We start from the raw sequence: 14,692 nt of genomic DNA on the forward strand, positions 1-14,692 counted from the left end.
AATCCTAAAAATTCCCATCAGTCCTTCTCAGTGAAGTGATTAACTCTCCCATTTGATCAATTCCAAGACACCCTGTCGTAAGGCACAGCAGTGGGCTGGGGTATATATTGCAGTGGTAGAGAGTCTTGTGTACAAGAACCTAGGTTCAGGTCCAACACTGAAACAACAGAACAAAACAATATTTTATGTATGAATAAGAAAAAAACAAAACAAACAAACAAACAAACAAAACATCAGCCAAATTCACAGCAACCCAAACCATGGACAATTCCAATAAGACATGATGAATATATGAACCTTATTTTCTGATTGAATGATGAAAAGTGTGTATCTTGAAATCAACAAAACCTTGTAATATTAAATGTATTTGTGTGCCCAACGCCCTTGAGATGGATCCACACGGCCTCTTGTGGATCCCAAACATAAAGACAAGAACTCGGACACGTGTCAATAGCACACCATAAGTTTATTGCCCTACATAAAAAAAAATTAATAGGTCTCAAAAAGTCAAAACAGTGAAAGAATATGCAAAAGGCGATTTCCAATTTCGGGAGGCTATACAAATATGCAAAAAGGAATAAGTTATTTTTTTTAACTTGTGCCTTCTTTTTTTCCAAAAAAATTTTCCCCAAACTTCATTTCTAATGATACAAATGACAGAGTAGCAGTTATCAAATCATTTTTTATGTATATATTACATGCTTTGGAATACAAGTAGAAAAATGTTCCAGAAAACTTGTTGAGAAATGTCTCTATTCACAATATGAACAAGAAACTTGTATAAAAGGGAGGGGAAGGGAGCACCTTTTGTGGGACTCTGAAGCCAAAAAAAAAAAAAAAAAAAGACACAAAGAACAAGGCTGCTCTAGAGGCAGGCAAGGTCCTGTGAACAGCTAACCTACACAAACGACTTCCTCCGGGGGGTATGAGGTAGTTTAATCCTCATAATTCAATCTCCTGCAGCTTGGAGTAAATTCTTTCCTGCCAATCTCGGCTCGTCACTCTGTGACTCGGATTTACTTCTGGAGTTCAGATCGTAGGCTTCATTTTCTACGGCTCACCACTGTAAGGCACACGATTCATCTACGGTGATGTGGGTTGGCTTTGTCCTTTTGGGGTCCTTTCTGTTAGCATCTCCAAACACTTTTTCAGATAAGCTTGCCACCTCAAGCCCACCATTCAGATGACAGGCAAAGGTCACCAGTCTGAGCGGTGTTGGGAAGCACAGCAGGGACTGGTGGCATGTACCTTTAGAACGTTCTCCAAGCAGAACTGGCCAGTTACTTCATTTCCTCTAGTTGGCTACCTTTAAGTTATAGTACGGGATGCTACAGCAATCAGAAGGCTAGAATCCATACTAGGGTGCTTATGAAAAACGTCATTTTTGCAATAGCCTAAAACATTTACACTCATTCAGAACTTCATGAAAATCTAACTTCTCTTCAAGTAAGTTTCCAATACTGTCTAAATTGTCCTCATCGGTTTGTGGTAACAGGGTGTTTTCTGTCAGCTCGTGAGTTCAAACCTTGTGAAGGTGAGTCATGATTCAGGAGCTTCTGGGTTCCCTCTCTCCGAATTCTGAACTGTGGTCTGAAATCTCCCATCCTCCTCTCCAATGGGACAAACTCCGTGACCATCTTCCCAGCTTCGGGGCTTGCCTTTGGCAAATGTTATCCCCTTCATAAGAGCTCGCTGTGGGTCAAGGCTTTGTGCAGGCCCTCTTGACAAGAGTCCCACAACGGGATCCGACTTAGTGATGAGTCAGTGCCTACAATGTGGAAGGCAAGTCCTCATCCAGGGCTTTGTGGGGCTTAGTGTGTGATTCTCTTTCAAACCACATTTAAGTCTTGTCTTCGACCTTTCATGCCTTTAGTTTCTAAAGCCTTCTTGTAGAAGATGAACAGACTTTGCAAGGCACACTAGTGTGAGAACGCGCAGTGCTTGGTCAGGAGGTCCAGCTGCATTCAGACTAATGTTCCGGGCTTGGAGTCTTCATGCCAAAAGAGCCTCTGTTCACTACTCTCCAGGCTGTCTTCCAGCTGGTTTCCGTCTGTACCGTCCAGCGGAGTGCTCTCTGCGTACTGTCTGTTAAAGGGAACCAGGAAAGTTACTACTCGGATCTATTTCACTCCCTCAGTACAAACAGTCCAACAGGTTAGAGGAAAGCACTGTTAAGGAAAAAAAATTTCCAGAACCTAAGACGGGAGGGGGGAAAAAAGTGCATACTCGGTTCACAGCACAGTGAAGCATTGTCTGCCAGGCACACAAAAGATCGTTGGACTCTCAGGAGAGTTCTACCTTTGTTTAACTTTCATTTACTATTGATTAGGGCCCAGGAGGAATTAAGTTACATGTTAACTTAAAGGCGTTTGTCTGGAAGAAATACAAACATATCCTTTTGTAGAAGAAAGTGTTTCCAGTTTATTGCCCCATGGGACACTGCCTGATCTGGTATAAAATGGAAGGTCTTATCCTGGAGCTTTCTTTTATTGTTTTGAATTCCCTTTAAAGAAGCATAGCAGGGTTGGGGATTTAGCTCAGTGGTAGGGCCCTGGGTTCGGTCCCCAGCTCTGGAAAAAAAAGAAAAAGGAAAAAAAAAAAAAAAGAAGAAGAAGCATAGCTAGCTTTCTTATCAATAATAAAAAGTGGATCTTTGACATATGCTTGCTTCTTAATTTTTTATATAATCATATTTTAACTTTTAAAAAAGGCATATTTTGGGCAACTCTTCTAAATAAAAGAATAAACGATGGGTTTTTCTCAGGAGTAAGATGAACGCTTAAAAGTTAGCAGAGATAGTTTGGGATATACATCATATCCTAAGGGCTTATGAGCCAAATATAAATTGTCAATGACTCAGGAAATTACATCACATAAGCATTTTGGTCCTAACACTGCAGGGGCCGGGGGAGAAACAGACATATTTGCTTGGTATATTCAAACAAGCACAGTATACATACAAACAGTTCAGCTAAGCAAACCAGTTCTGTAACAGTTAAAAAGAGGTTAGATAGTTAGTAGATTTTGTTTCCAATTCCAAAGTCTTTTAGTAAAGCAGAGTTAAAAAGTCTTTGGAAGGAGAGCTTTGGGAATAGATACTATGTAAATTCAGGATGTTTAGTGTTTTCAGGAAATGTCAAAGCCAAGTCAGATTTCACAACCTCACACAGCAGCCAGGGCAGGCCAAAGTCCTGCTGTAGGGAAAGAAGCAATCGGCAGAGCGCAGCACTGTACTTACTACGGCTGGCTACACTGAACAAGACAGAGCTTAGTACTGATCTCACTTCTGGAGCCACAGCCATCCTCTGCCACAGAGGGCCTCGATTGTGATTGTGCCTAGTGATGGGGGAAGTTAGACAGGAATAGGAAAGGGAGAGGAAGACAGGAAGTGAAGGAAAACAAGTTCATCTTGAAACTGTAGCAGCTGAGCAGGGATTGGTCTGCTTCAGGGAGCTCACCAATACCAGGTTTACCAAACCTTACTGGGGAAAAAAACTTGCCAATTAAAACTCCGAGCTTTCTCGGAGCTGTGTTATTTAAAAAAACAAAAACAAAAACACTCAAATGTTGCTGAGCATTTTAAAACTTTAGACAATCTAGAGTTATTCGTTTACATTATGAAATGTATTTTGCCTCTCACTGCTACTAGCACAACTAATATGTTAATTGTAAAGGATATTGTTATAAGATTTTCCACATGGAGGTATTCCATCTCTGATTTAAAAATCATGCTTTTTGTTTGGTTGGTTTGCTTTGGTTTTGAGACAGGGTTTCACCTTTTTGTCCAGACTGATTTTAATCTCACTAGGTAGAGCTTAGGTTGCCCAGAAATTTGCAGCAATCCTCCTACCTTAGCCTCTTGAGAACCTGAACCACCGTGGCAGCTTTAAAAACATGTTTACATAAAAATGTATCATGCGGCCTTAAGGCAAATTTATTAAACTTTGTGAATGATTATTGTTGTGTTTAGCTTATTAAACTGAATTAGATTAAAATGATCAGATTGTATCGTAGTTTTTAAGAATCCTACATGTGACGGGTTGAAATATGTGCTTCTACTATTTCGGCACCATAAACGTTGCCTGTTCATCTGAAAAGCAGGAACTTACAAAACACACTTTTAGCTAGGTGGTGGCGCACACCTTTCATCCCAGCACTCAGGAGACAGACAAGTGGATCTCTGAATTCGAGACCAGCCTGGTCTACAAATCAGGTTTCAGGACAGCCAGGGCTACACAGAGAAACCAGGTCTTAAAAAAAATCCAAATCTACTAGACAACCAGCCAACCAAACAAAAAGTTTAACCACATAGGAATGTATTTTTATGATATCAAAATTTTTTAGAATGAGAGATATAATTTCATAATAATATAAAATGCAAGACTGTATTTACTATACCATTATGATCATGTTAGAATGGACAGAGGAAAAGAGCGAAGTATGTCAAATGTTAGTCTTCCTGTCTCGAGCTGTAAGGTTACAGCTCCGTTTTATCTTTCTAGTTCTTTATTACTCTCCACATTTTCTCCACAGTGAGTGCCGGTGGGTGTGAACACCCACCCACACCACAATGGAGCTCTAAATAGCTTCCCATTTCCTGCACACTATGTCCCCTTTGACACCAGCCTCCTCTGTCCAGTCATCTTGCTCTTACTGAAATACATAGGCAGACTTGGTAAAAATAGATTTTCCTCTCAGAATGTTTAGCAGTTCCTGGATTCAATGAAAGTGGTGTTAAAGATATTGGAACCGGGGCTGGGGATTTAGCTCAGTGGTAGAGTGCTTACCTAGGAAGCGCAAGGCCCTGGGTTCGGTCCCCAGCTCCGAAAAAAAAGAACCAAAAAAAAAAAAAAAAAAAAAAAAGATATCGGAACCATCTTTGTGCACTGAGTCAGCAGAAAGGAGAGAAACGCTGTCCAAACACGAAAAGTCTTTGCAAATGTATTAGCCAGAGTGATGAGAGCTCCATTGAAAGGGTTCACCTCAAACTTGGGGGCTCGAGATTTGGATCTTGCTGCGGAACTTATTTTTAAGTATTATTTATACAAGTCCCAGCCCGCTGACGTCCTATGAAGTACAGTTTCACCAAAAGTCTATTTTGAGCACACCCTTTGTTGAGTTGAGACAATTGGCTTAATATTCCAAGCCAAGAAAAACTCCATGGAATGTGGGGAAGAAAAACAAGGACAGGGGTGGAAGTTGGGGGAGGAGGGACTGAATTCTTCCAATTAGCTCAGGACACCAACTGCCAGTGCAGGCAGCTGTCAACCTGCCCGGTTCCCTAGCACAGACACTGCACAGGCTGTAGTCTCTACATCAAGAGCAAAGGAAGAAAACAAACAAACCAAACAAAACAGAACCAGAAAAAGCGTGTCTTCACAGCGCGATGGGTGAGGGTGGGAGAGTGAAGAGGAAAGAATGAAGCTAGTTCCTCCCCTGCAGAAGAATTCATTTTAATAAGCCCGGGATGATACAATGATCATTGCTCCATCGACCTGCCTATCATCTATGCCAGGGGAGTCTCGTGTTCATCACAAGAAGCCACGGTTCTTCAGAGTCACACTGTGTGCACTGTGTGTTCCCTTCACTGCCTACAAGCGACTACCTCAGAAGACAAACAAGAGAGCTGGCTGTGGGGGCTGGGGATTTAGCTCAGTGGTAGAGCGCTCACCTAGGAAGCGCAAGGCCCTGGGTTCGGTCCCCAGCTCCAAAAAAAAAAAAAAAAAGTGTGCACCGAGTCTTAGTGAACACGAAATGCAGCAAGTGGTGCGATCCAACGCAACAACTGTTGGCTGGACTTTGGTACAAATGGCTTTACTGGGGGGCAGGGATTGTTTTCCCTGCAGGTTTTCTCCTTTCCAGAAAAGACTTGAAAGGACATTATCCACAATACAGTTAGTTCTAAGCACACCCTTAAAATAGACGAGAAAGAGAAGCCCAGCTTTGAGACTAAGACTTTAAAGCATATAGCCATAAGGACTGCCGGATTTGGGTGAGCTAGATGGAGCTCAGGAAACTTTAAGAGTCCAGTTAGCTTTGTCCTCAGAGCGTGGACACAGACAGCTTACGGGGAGGGCAATGAGTGAGGCTATTTTCCAGTGAAACATTTACTAGACAAGGTGGCAGTTGGGTTGGGCCTATAGGCTCTTGTCTACCAAATCCTACATTACACCTCTTCACAGTCAGACCACAGTGTAGGAGCCACACATCCTTCAAAGAGGACCAGGCTCCAAGAACCTGGCCAACGCGTTCTCACCTGTTTGGAGAGGGCAAGGGATTGTAGATGTTGCCATAGTAGCTGGTGTAGGGAGAATGCACTGGATTTTCGTATTCAGAGAGCCCAGTGGTTAACTGGGTCCTCCAGTTCCCAGAAGCATTTGTAGAAGACACTACAAAGAAAATGGGAAGAGAGAGAATGTTAGTTGAAATATTCCAAGCCGAATCTGCTGCTCAGGTTGCTTCACAGTCAGGTGTGTGTAGAGCAGAGAGACGAACGGTCTTGGTTCATTTGTATTTGCCCCTGCTGGGGATGGGTCCAGGCCTTGCCCCTGTTCTATCCCTGAGAGAGACCCCTATTTGAGTCAGAATTTGCAGTCAGTTCATTCTGCTGGATCAGTAGCTGGCTGAGTGACTTGGGCAAATAACTTCTCCTTTTTAAGCTTCGGTTTCCTTAGGTGTGGAGAGGATAACAGCATTAGCACATTCTCCTTGGTTACAACACCAGGACTGAAGGGAACTAGGAACACATTTAGCCTAGTGCAGAATAAAGACTCAGAACACAGTAAGTATTACTATTAACAGAAAAAATTTCAATAACACACATTTTTAAGTAGTCCAGAAGAAAAAATAGAAGAGGATTCTCATGGAGGAAGAGAACCTTCAGAGCCGGCCAGATGGTATTTGAGAACAAGCAGAGAGGTCTGTGGAGGGAAAGCATCCAGCCAGGTGACTTGTTGAGACCTGACTACTGAAGGCAACACTGGCCACTGGCAAGACAGGGCATTTTCTGTTGTTGAATAAAAAGTGGTGGGGGCCAGGGGAGAAGCTAGCAGAAGGTGGAAGAGGTTAGTTTTGTAGAAGGGTGGAACCAGGAGAGAACAAGGGCACAGTTTGGAAGCAGAGCCTGATTGAAGGAATGTCACTGGTCATCACTGGGTTTCTGCTATTCTCTTTGTAAAACCAGTCTTGCTCCATTCCTGGGCTGCACAGGCGGCTCGACAGCCCTGTGTGTATCCAAGCCTCACACAGACAAGCCCTGGTCATGGTTCTCCCTATTCCTCATTTGCTGTTCCTGGTCACTGACCTCTTTCCACACCCACAAGCCACTTGCAATCACCACTGACAAACTTCAAAATGTGTCAGTGGCCATATTACCGCCTGATTCACCCTAACAGATGTAGGATCCTCATGCAGGGTTTCCAAGACTGAGCACTAAGGGGAGGGCTCTGAAGTTTGTGGGGGTCATACTGTTAGAGCTGGGACAGAAGCCCTACTTTGTCACCTGCCAGCCTAGGGGACTGACAGAGCCATTTGAACTATCTATCTAAACCAGAGTCACCTTGATTGTAAAATAAGAATAAAAACACACCCAACTACAGCACTCGCCCTACAGCCCTGCTGTTCCCACTAAAAGTGCACCCTGGCACAGAGCTGTCAAGAAAAGGTGGTTACCATCACTCCTGAAACTGAGTCACCACGAAGCCTTCAGGTGGTGCAAAATCTGACTAACCAGAAACAGGAAATGTAGCTCTCCACGTGAATGATTCGAGCCTGTAGAAATACACCTCTAAAGCTATAAAGTAGGGGCAGGGAACATTCCAGAAGGGATTTCCGGGAGCCTTGATTTCATCCACTTAATGCTTTATAAAGGATGCTCTTAGCCAGGTGTGGTAGGGCAGTCACGGGAGCGGCCTTATGAGTTTGAGGCCAGCCCAAGATGCACAGTAAGATCCTATCTTGAAACGCCAAAGGGAGGTTGGGGTGAGGAGGAATGCTCTTGGTGGTACAGTCAGCGGAACTGATACCAGGTCTGAACCAGGAAGTATTAACTCTGTTTTCACCCTTGCCCTAGATACGAAGCCAACAGACAAGGCAGTCAAGAGTTTTGAATCACACCTGGTTTTCCCTGGGTGTTCACCCAGCCCTGTGCATCAAAGGCCATCCACAAGAATTTCTAGACCCCTGTTTGCTTTTATTCTTGTAGAGCTCTGTCTATATGTAATCTGTGAAAGCTTTTCATGCTTCACCCTGAACTTTAAGGAAGTTCAGAGTGTCCTCTGAGCAAGACAGATGTCCTCTAGATCAGGGCCATAAACTATAAGAAACAGTGATAGAAGCCTCTTCCTGTGTTGATGTGGTCATAGGTGGGATAATCCTAGCGGAAGTCCAGGTCATAGAAATAGTAATAAAATAGAACCCAAGCAGAAGTTTCTATGGCAATGTCTCTTGTCAGCAAGCTTATGAATCATAAAGGTGCAGTTCACTCTGACTGTTCCACAGGCTTGGCAATTCCCACACATGTTTCAGGGAGGCAACAAATCTCAAGACCAGGTTTTTGTGTAGTTTAAGGATTTCATGCATTTCTTCAAATCATAAATTCCTTCAGTTGCTGACTACACCCTGAGCTTGTAGAGGTCAGAGATCCTTTTAGTACTGAGCTCTCACTATGGAGGGCAGAGCAGTGTTCATCCTGTTTCTCCAAATTAGAACAGGTGAGGGTGTGAAACAGGTACTCTGCAAATGTGAGCAGGGGGAGTGGCCAAACCCCATATAAGGGTTAGAAAGAGAATGCTTTCGATGATCGAAATTAGCTACCAAAATCCCTGAGTTTTCAGTAATGATGGTGTCATGGAATAGGTTTTCAAACACCCCAGGCAACCACTGAACTATGACCCCAGCTCCCCCAAATTCCTTACATTAGCAATTCAGTAGAGAATCATACACACTGAGATAAGATAAGCAAAGTATGTAGAAAAAATACTCGCCAAATACCAGTTCTATCAGAATTACTGTGGGTGTTATGCAGGCAGGAACATCCTTAGATTTATCACATCTTAGCCAATAGGAAGGGATGTGTGATTCGTAATGCCTTCTGCTAGCCTTGTGTGTCTTCCATAATTCTTTCAAAACATCAACCTCCAATGGTGAGAATACTTTTAAGAGATGGGGCTATCAACACGAGATGAAGACCACACAAAGCTGGTGTAAGCACCAACATAGGACAGCGCACAGACTAGATCCTCATGGTGTCTGCCTGGCTCAAATCTACAGACAGCTTCGTCCAACTCTAATGCTCTGTGAAAGCTGTTCAAGTTGGCAGCTCTTATTACGGATTCACCTAATAACCGCCACTCTTAATGGTCTTGGGGATCAATTTATGACCCTGGACAGGAGTAGTGTGGGGTGGGTTGGGATTGTGATATACGGTGGCCCTTGGAGTGATGTGCCTCCCCCAGTATCTTACCTGAAGAGTAGGAAGATGCTCGACTGCTTGGAGAACAGGGAACCTGGAGCCCTGCAAATCCAAGGCACCTCTGTGATCCCCTGTCTGAGTCAAAGCTAGTCTGTGGGCTATGCCCCTGATCCTTTTGTCCAGAAGCCCTCTGATACCAGCCACGAAGGTGCTCGGCAACTATGGCCTTGTGGATGTTTTTGGTGATGTGCTCAGATTTCACAGCAGCCTTCCTTGGCAGCCGGAGAGTTGCATAAGGGTTATGGGGCACTCGGTCCACCTCGTCTTCGTGGAAAGACCTGCTATAGTCCCTCTGGCGGTCGTATCCATAGTGAGCTGAGGATTGGTAAGAAGGATTGACACTGTACTGTCCCTCAGTGTCATTCTCGTAGACGTAGCCACCACTGTAATACAGGTCGCACTCCGCATACGGTGGATATCCGGCGATATAGTAACCGGAAGGAGGTGGGTCCTGACCTTTTGAGTAGACGCCGTTCCTCAAGGTATCCTTTTGTGCTAGGTTGGGCATGCTTCCCGAATTGGAAGTAGAAACACTGTGTTTCTTAGACCTTCTTCTCCCCCTGGCACGGGTGTCTAAGGTCTGGGTGGTGTAGTAAGGGCCGGCAGCAGGCGTCACACAGTAATACTCTGAGCTTGACTGGCTGGTGTACGAAGACCCGTCGTCAAGGATCTCTGTGCTGCTGCTTCTTTGGGATTTGGAAAGGGTGAAAAATGGCTTATCGCTGTCCATCTCAGAGAGCAGGTGGGACTGGGACTCCAGGCTTCCGCTCCGTTGGCGGCAGTGTTGAGACGAGGAATCAGGTCTGAAAGGAGAGAAGGGAAGATGAATGAAGCAGAAGAGGGATCCAAGGGAGGGAAAAGGACACTAGGCTGAGGACAGGGGTGGGGTGGGGGATGGGGGGATGGCACCACAGCAGAGTGTGTGCTGGGTGTTGAGCATGGAAACTTGAGTTCAAGACCTCAGAACCCATGTTAAAAAGCAAGACAGGGTGCCTGTAATTGACACTAGGGAGGTAGTGGCAGGCAGATCGCTGAAGCTTGCTAGCCAGCCTGTCTAGGCAAATTGGTGAACTCCAGGTTCAACGGGAGACCTTATCTTAAAAAATAAGGGGGAGAGTTGCTTGAGGAAGGTACCCCATGTTGACCTTTGGCCTCCACAGTCAAGTATACAAGCACCCACACACATGCATCACACAGGAACACAGGCAACACAGAGAAAAGAACGTGCTGAATAGATCCATAACCTCTAAATTCAATAGGACTTTGTAGGTTGCATAATAGAGTCCACCCATTCCCGCCACGCACTGGTTCGAGTGTAAGCTCATCACCACAGTCAGAATTAGGGAAGAACCAGGTCCTGTTTTTGTGAAAGCCAAATCCTTTCTTGAGGCTAGAGAAGATATCTGTGATGATATGTAGCCTGCATTAAAGCTGGAAGATGCCCTCCAACAGGGCTTTGGAGGCTTCTCTTCTCACGTGACATTCAGTTACATAAGAGTAGGAGAGAAGGAGGGGAGGTGGGGTGGAGCCTGGACCGAAAGCAGGAATACCAGTGCTGAACCATGGCGTAGCTGTCAGCTGTAAGAGTTAGGGCAGGGTGTTCAACATCCCTGTTTTGCTTCTGTGTTCGTAAAACGAGATGGAAATGGTCCCTGATATGCACTTCATAACAGGCTTGCTGTGGGCACTAACTCAAGTAGCTTGGAAAAAGAATTTACAGGGCTGAGGTTACAGCTTAATAGTGCTTGCCTGGCAAGTGTGAAGCCCTGGGCTTAGACCTTGGCACCACGTAAGCCAGGTGTAGTGGTGTACACCTGTAGTCCAGCACTGGGATGGTGGAGGCAGGAGGATGAGGAATTCAAGGCCACTCCTGGCCACGTAGTGAGTTCAAAGTCAACTTGAACTATCAGAAGTGGTGTTGCTAAATAAATACCTTTTAAAAATAAAAGAAGGGGCTGGAGAGACGGCTCAGTGGTTAAGAGCACTGCCCGCTCTTCCAGAGGTCCTGAGTTCAATTCCCAGCACCCCACAGGATGGCTCACAACCATCTGTAATGGGGTCTGATTCCCTCTTGCTGTGTGTGTGTGAAGGCAGAACACTCATATAGAATAAATAAATACATGTCTTTTAAAAAGAAAGATAAATAAAAGAAAATGAAAACATTTAGGGCTGAACTCTGCAAGAGTCCCACTGCAATGATTCTCATCTTTGCCCATGAATGATGAAGAGTGGTACTAGCTAGGTGGGGAAATACGCAAGTACCAAGAATCCAACATATGCCTGGATACCACCATATCCAGTACATGGTCTTTACTGACCAACTGGAAACTGTAAGTTAGCAGGGAATGGGTTAGAATGAGTCAGGGTGAGCATTGCAGAAAGTCACTTTAAAAGATTTAGAAAGGGCTTGGGGATTTAGCTCAGTGATAGAGCGCTTGCCCAGGAAGCGCAAAGCCCTGGGTTTGGTCCCCAGCTCCGAAAAAAAGAACCAAAAAAAAAAAAAAAAAAGATTTAGAAAGGCAGCAAAGGCAAGGCAGACACTCAACCCAAAACTGACAGTGAGGAAGCTGAGGAGAAGTACTTACTCCAGGTGGCTGCTGCTGTAGGCATTCCGAGTCAGGACTGGCGTGGTGGGCATGCTCCGTCCTCCCTGGGGCCGCCTCTCTAGTGTCTTGTAAGGGCTGCTGTGGGTGGACAGCATTTCTCTGTGATTACAAAGGAATTGAAGAAACAGTGAGTCTCTCCATACTCCTGGCAGATTTGTCCTGTGTTCATATGAAGTTTACCGGAAAGGGATGGGAAGAGTGTTTGGGAGAGGATGGGAAAGAGCGTCTCTAGAGGTGAGAATCCTGAGTGGTCCTCGGTGACTATTAGTGGAAGCACATGTGGTCTGACTCTCTGGGGTCATGGATCAACTGGCAGCAAGTCGGTGAGGCTCGGCAAACCCTTCTTCTATCAAGTCTAGCAGTAAATATTTTGGGCCTTGACATACACGCAGTGTGGAAGAGGGCGGGCGTGGCTGTGTTCCAACATAATTTAACATAGCTTATAGACATTACCAAATATCATTACTTTTGACCCATTCCCTTTAATTTCTTGAAAGTAATTTTTTAAGGCAGTCAGCTCATGGTGGCAGAGTTGACCTGGCCCGTGGGCTACTATTGGCTGGTACTTGACTAAAGTGTATCGTCTTTACATTGTGTTTCTCTGCTTCCCCGAATGCTAAGAACATAACTGTCTAAGGGGAAGGCATAACACTGGTGCCAAAGCACATGATTAGCACACACAGATCCTGGCTCCAGCTCCCTGATGCCCAGAAGGAAACTTCCTGCACAACTGTCTACTTCCTGTGAATGTAAGCAAAGAGCATTATAGCTCAAAAGTACAAAATAAAGATTTGGGTAACCATAATGTGAGACTGCACCCACAACATGAAATGTTTTTGTAACTGTATATAATTACAAGTATCTGTATTTTTTTTTTTTTTTGGTTCTTTTTTTTGGAGCTGGGGACCGAACCCAGGGCCTTGCGCTTCCTAGGCAAGCGCTCTACCACTGAGCTAAATCCCCAACCCCAAGTATCTGTATTTTTAAAAAGAGGTCTTAACTTTGTATTTTAAAAATTTACTTAAAAATTGAAGTTACATATAATATTGAAAAATATCTATTTATACTGTTTTTTCGTTTTATTGTTAATTAACTAATTAATTGTTTTTAGTTTTAGTTTTGAGGATAGGATCTCTGTTGGTAGCCTGGACTGACTTTCAGGCTATCCTTAGACTTACAGTAATCCTTCTTCAGCCTGTGATGTTATACTAACAGGTACACATCACTGCTCAGGGCTCTACAATGTCATTTAGATGAATTTATAACCATTCTACCATGTGGTTTTATGATAGTTTATTTAAACTGTCTGCAAATTGTCAGTTTCTTTAGAGTCAAGGTTATAAAATTAAACTCTGGAATCCTAGGCCTGTTAGAAATTGACTTGAAAGTCTTCCTGGGGGTTTGCCAGAAGTGATGGAAACTTGGAGGTGTGGCAAGTAGGACTAGTTAGGACACCGGGGGCTCCCCTGGAAGGGGAAATTGGGATTAGCTACATCCTGTCTCTCTCTTATTCTCAGTTACCCTGAGGTGAGTACACTGATCTATCTTATGCTCCCCACTACAATGCTCCCCTAAATACAAAACCAAAAGGAAAGGGGCCAGGTGATCGTGTCCTCAAACCTCTTGCAGCCAAGAGATTTTTATGATTTCCTTGTTTCAGGTATTTTGTTTATTGTAAGAGCTGGTTAGGGGGTTGGGGATTTAGCTCAGTGGTAGAGCGCTTGCCTAGGAAGCGCAAGGCCCTGGGTTCGGTCCCCAACTCCGGGGGGGGGGGGGGGGGGAAGAGCTGGTTAATACCATTCCTCAATCTCCAGCATCAAAGTCCTTGTAACTGGATCTAAGTCACACAGACTTTAATACCAAGGATAGAGTTAAGGACCTTTTCAAAGCCTTCTTAGAACATGCCCATTCAGCTGGGCAGTGGTGGCACATGCCTTTAATCCCAGCACCAATCCCAGGACTCAGGAGGCTGAAGCATGTGAATGCGCAAGTTCGAGGCCAGCCCGGTCTATAGAGGAAGTTCCAGGACAGCCAGGGCTACACAGAGAAACCTTCTCTTGAAAAAAACAACCAACCAACCAACCAATCAAGAACAAAAACCAAAAGCTAAAAGAAACATAAAACCAAAACTAACCAACCAACCAACCAACCAACCAACCAACCAAACCAAAAGCCCCAGCTTCAACAACAAACCTCTGGGTTAGTTTCCCTCCCTCGGTTTCATAAAAGAACATCGTCTGGAAGGACGAGTAACAAACAAAGAAGAATTTTTAGCTTCCTTCTTAGCTTCCAGGCATCAGCCTTGAGATAACAGCCACTCACCTGGACTGCCTGGTGTCCACGAACTGTTCATTGATGGAGGATTTTCTGAAGTGGATTCTCTCAATACCAAGAGACTTGGGGGGTAGAATTCTTGGAGAATGAGGTACTGAACTTGGTCGCTGCCCAGCAAGAGTGAAGGAGTCATTGGCTAAAATGAGTCAAGCAGTAATGAATAAAGATGAGCAAACGGACAAACGGAAGAGCTTGGCAACCTTTCCCAGAGGAATTGGTAGGTCAGATGAACAACGGTTCTTCTCAAGGCCACGTTGGTAGGAATGCGTACATTTTGTGT

The 14,692-nt window shown here is 44.5% G+C and overlaps 1 protein-coding gene across 8 annotated transcripts in view; it reads right to left on the reverse strand.

The window, feature by feature from the left end:
• Positions 1-447: 447 nt before the first annotated feature.
• Frmd4b (FERM domain containing 4B) overlaps positions 448-14,692 on the reverse strand; it is a 326,883-nt gene continuing 312,638 nt past the window's right edge. For 7 of the 8 annotated variants that reach the window (XM_087656095.1, NM_001427301.2, XM_087656094.1 and 4 more), the window contains 5 exon segments: positions 14,401-14,548; positions 12,058-12,177; positions 9,464-10,275; positions 6,257-6,389; positions 448-2,085 (listed from right to left, as the gene is read on the reverse strand). In XM_087656095.1, the coding sequence (XP_087512221.1) occupies positions 1,965-2,085; positions 6,257-6,389; positions 9,464-10,275; positions 12,058-12,177; positions 14,401-14,548 (1,334 nt within the window). In that variant the 3' untranslated portion in view covers positions 448-1,964. 8 annotated transcript variants of the gene reach the window in all.

This window comes from Rattus norvegicus, chromosome 4 (genome assembly GCF_021556685.1).
Source record: "Rattus norvegicus strain SHRSP/BbbUtx chromosome 4, alternate assembly SHRSP_T2T, whole genome shotgun sequence".
NCBI classification, from domain to species: Eukaryota; Metazoa; Chordata; class Mammalia; order Rodentia; family Muridae; genus Rattus; species Rattus norvegicus.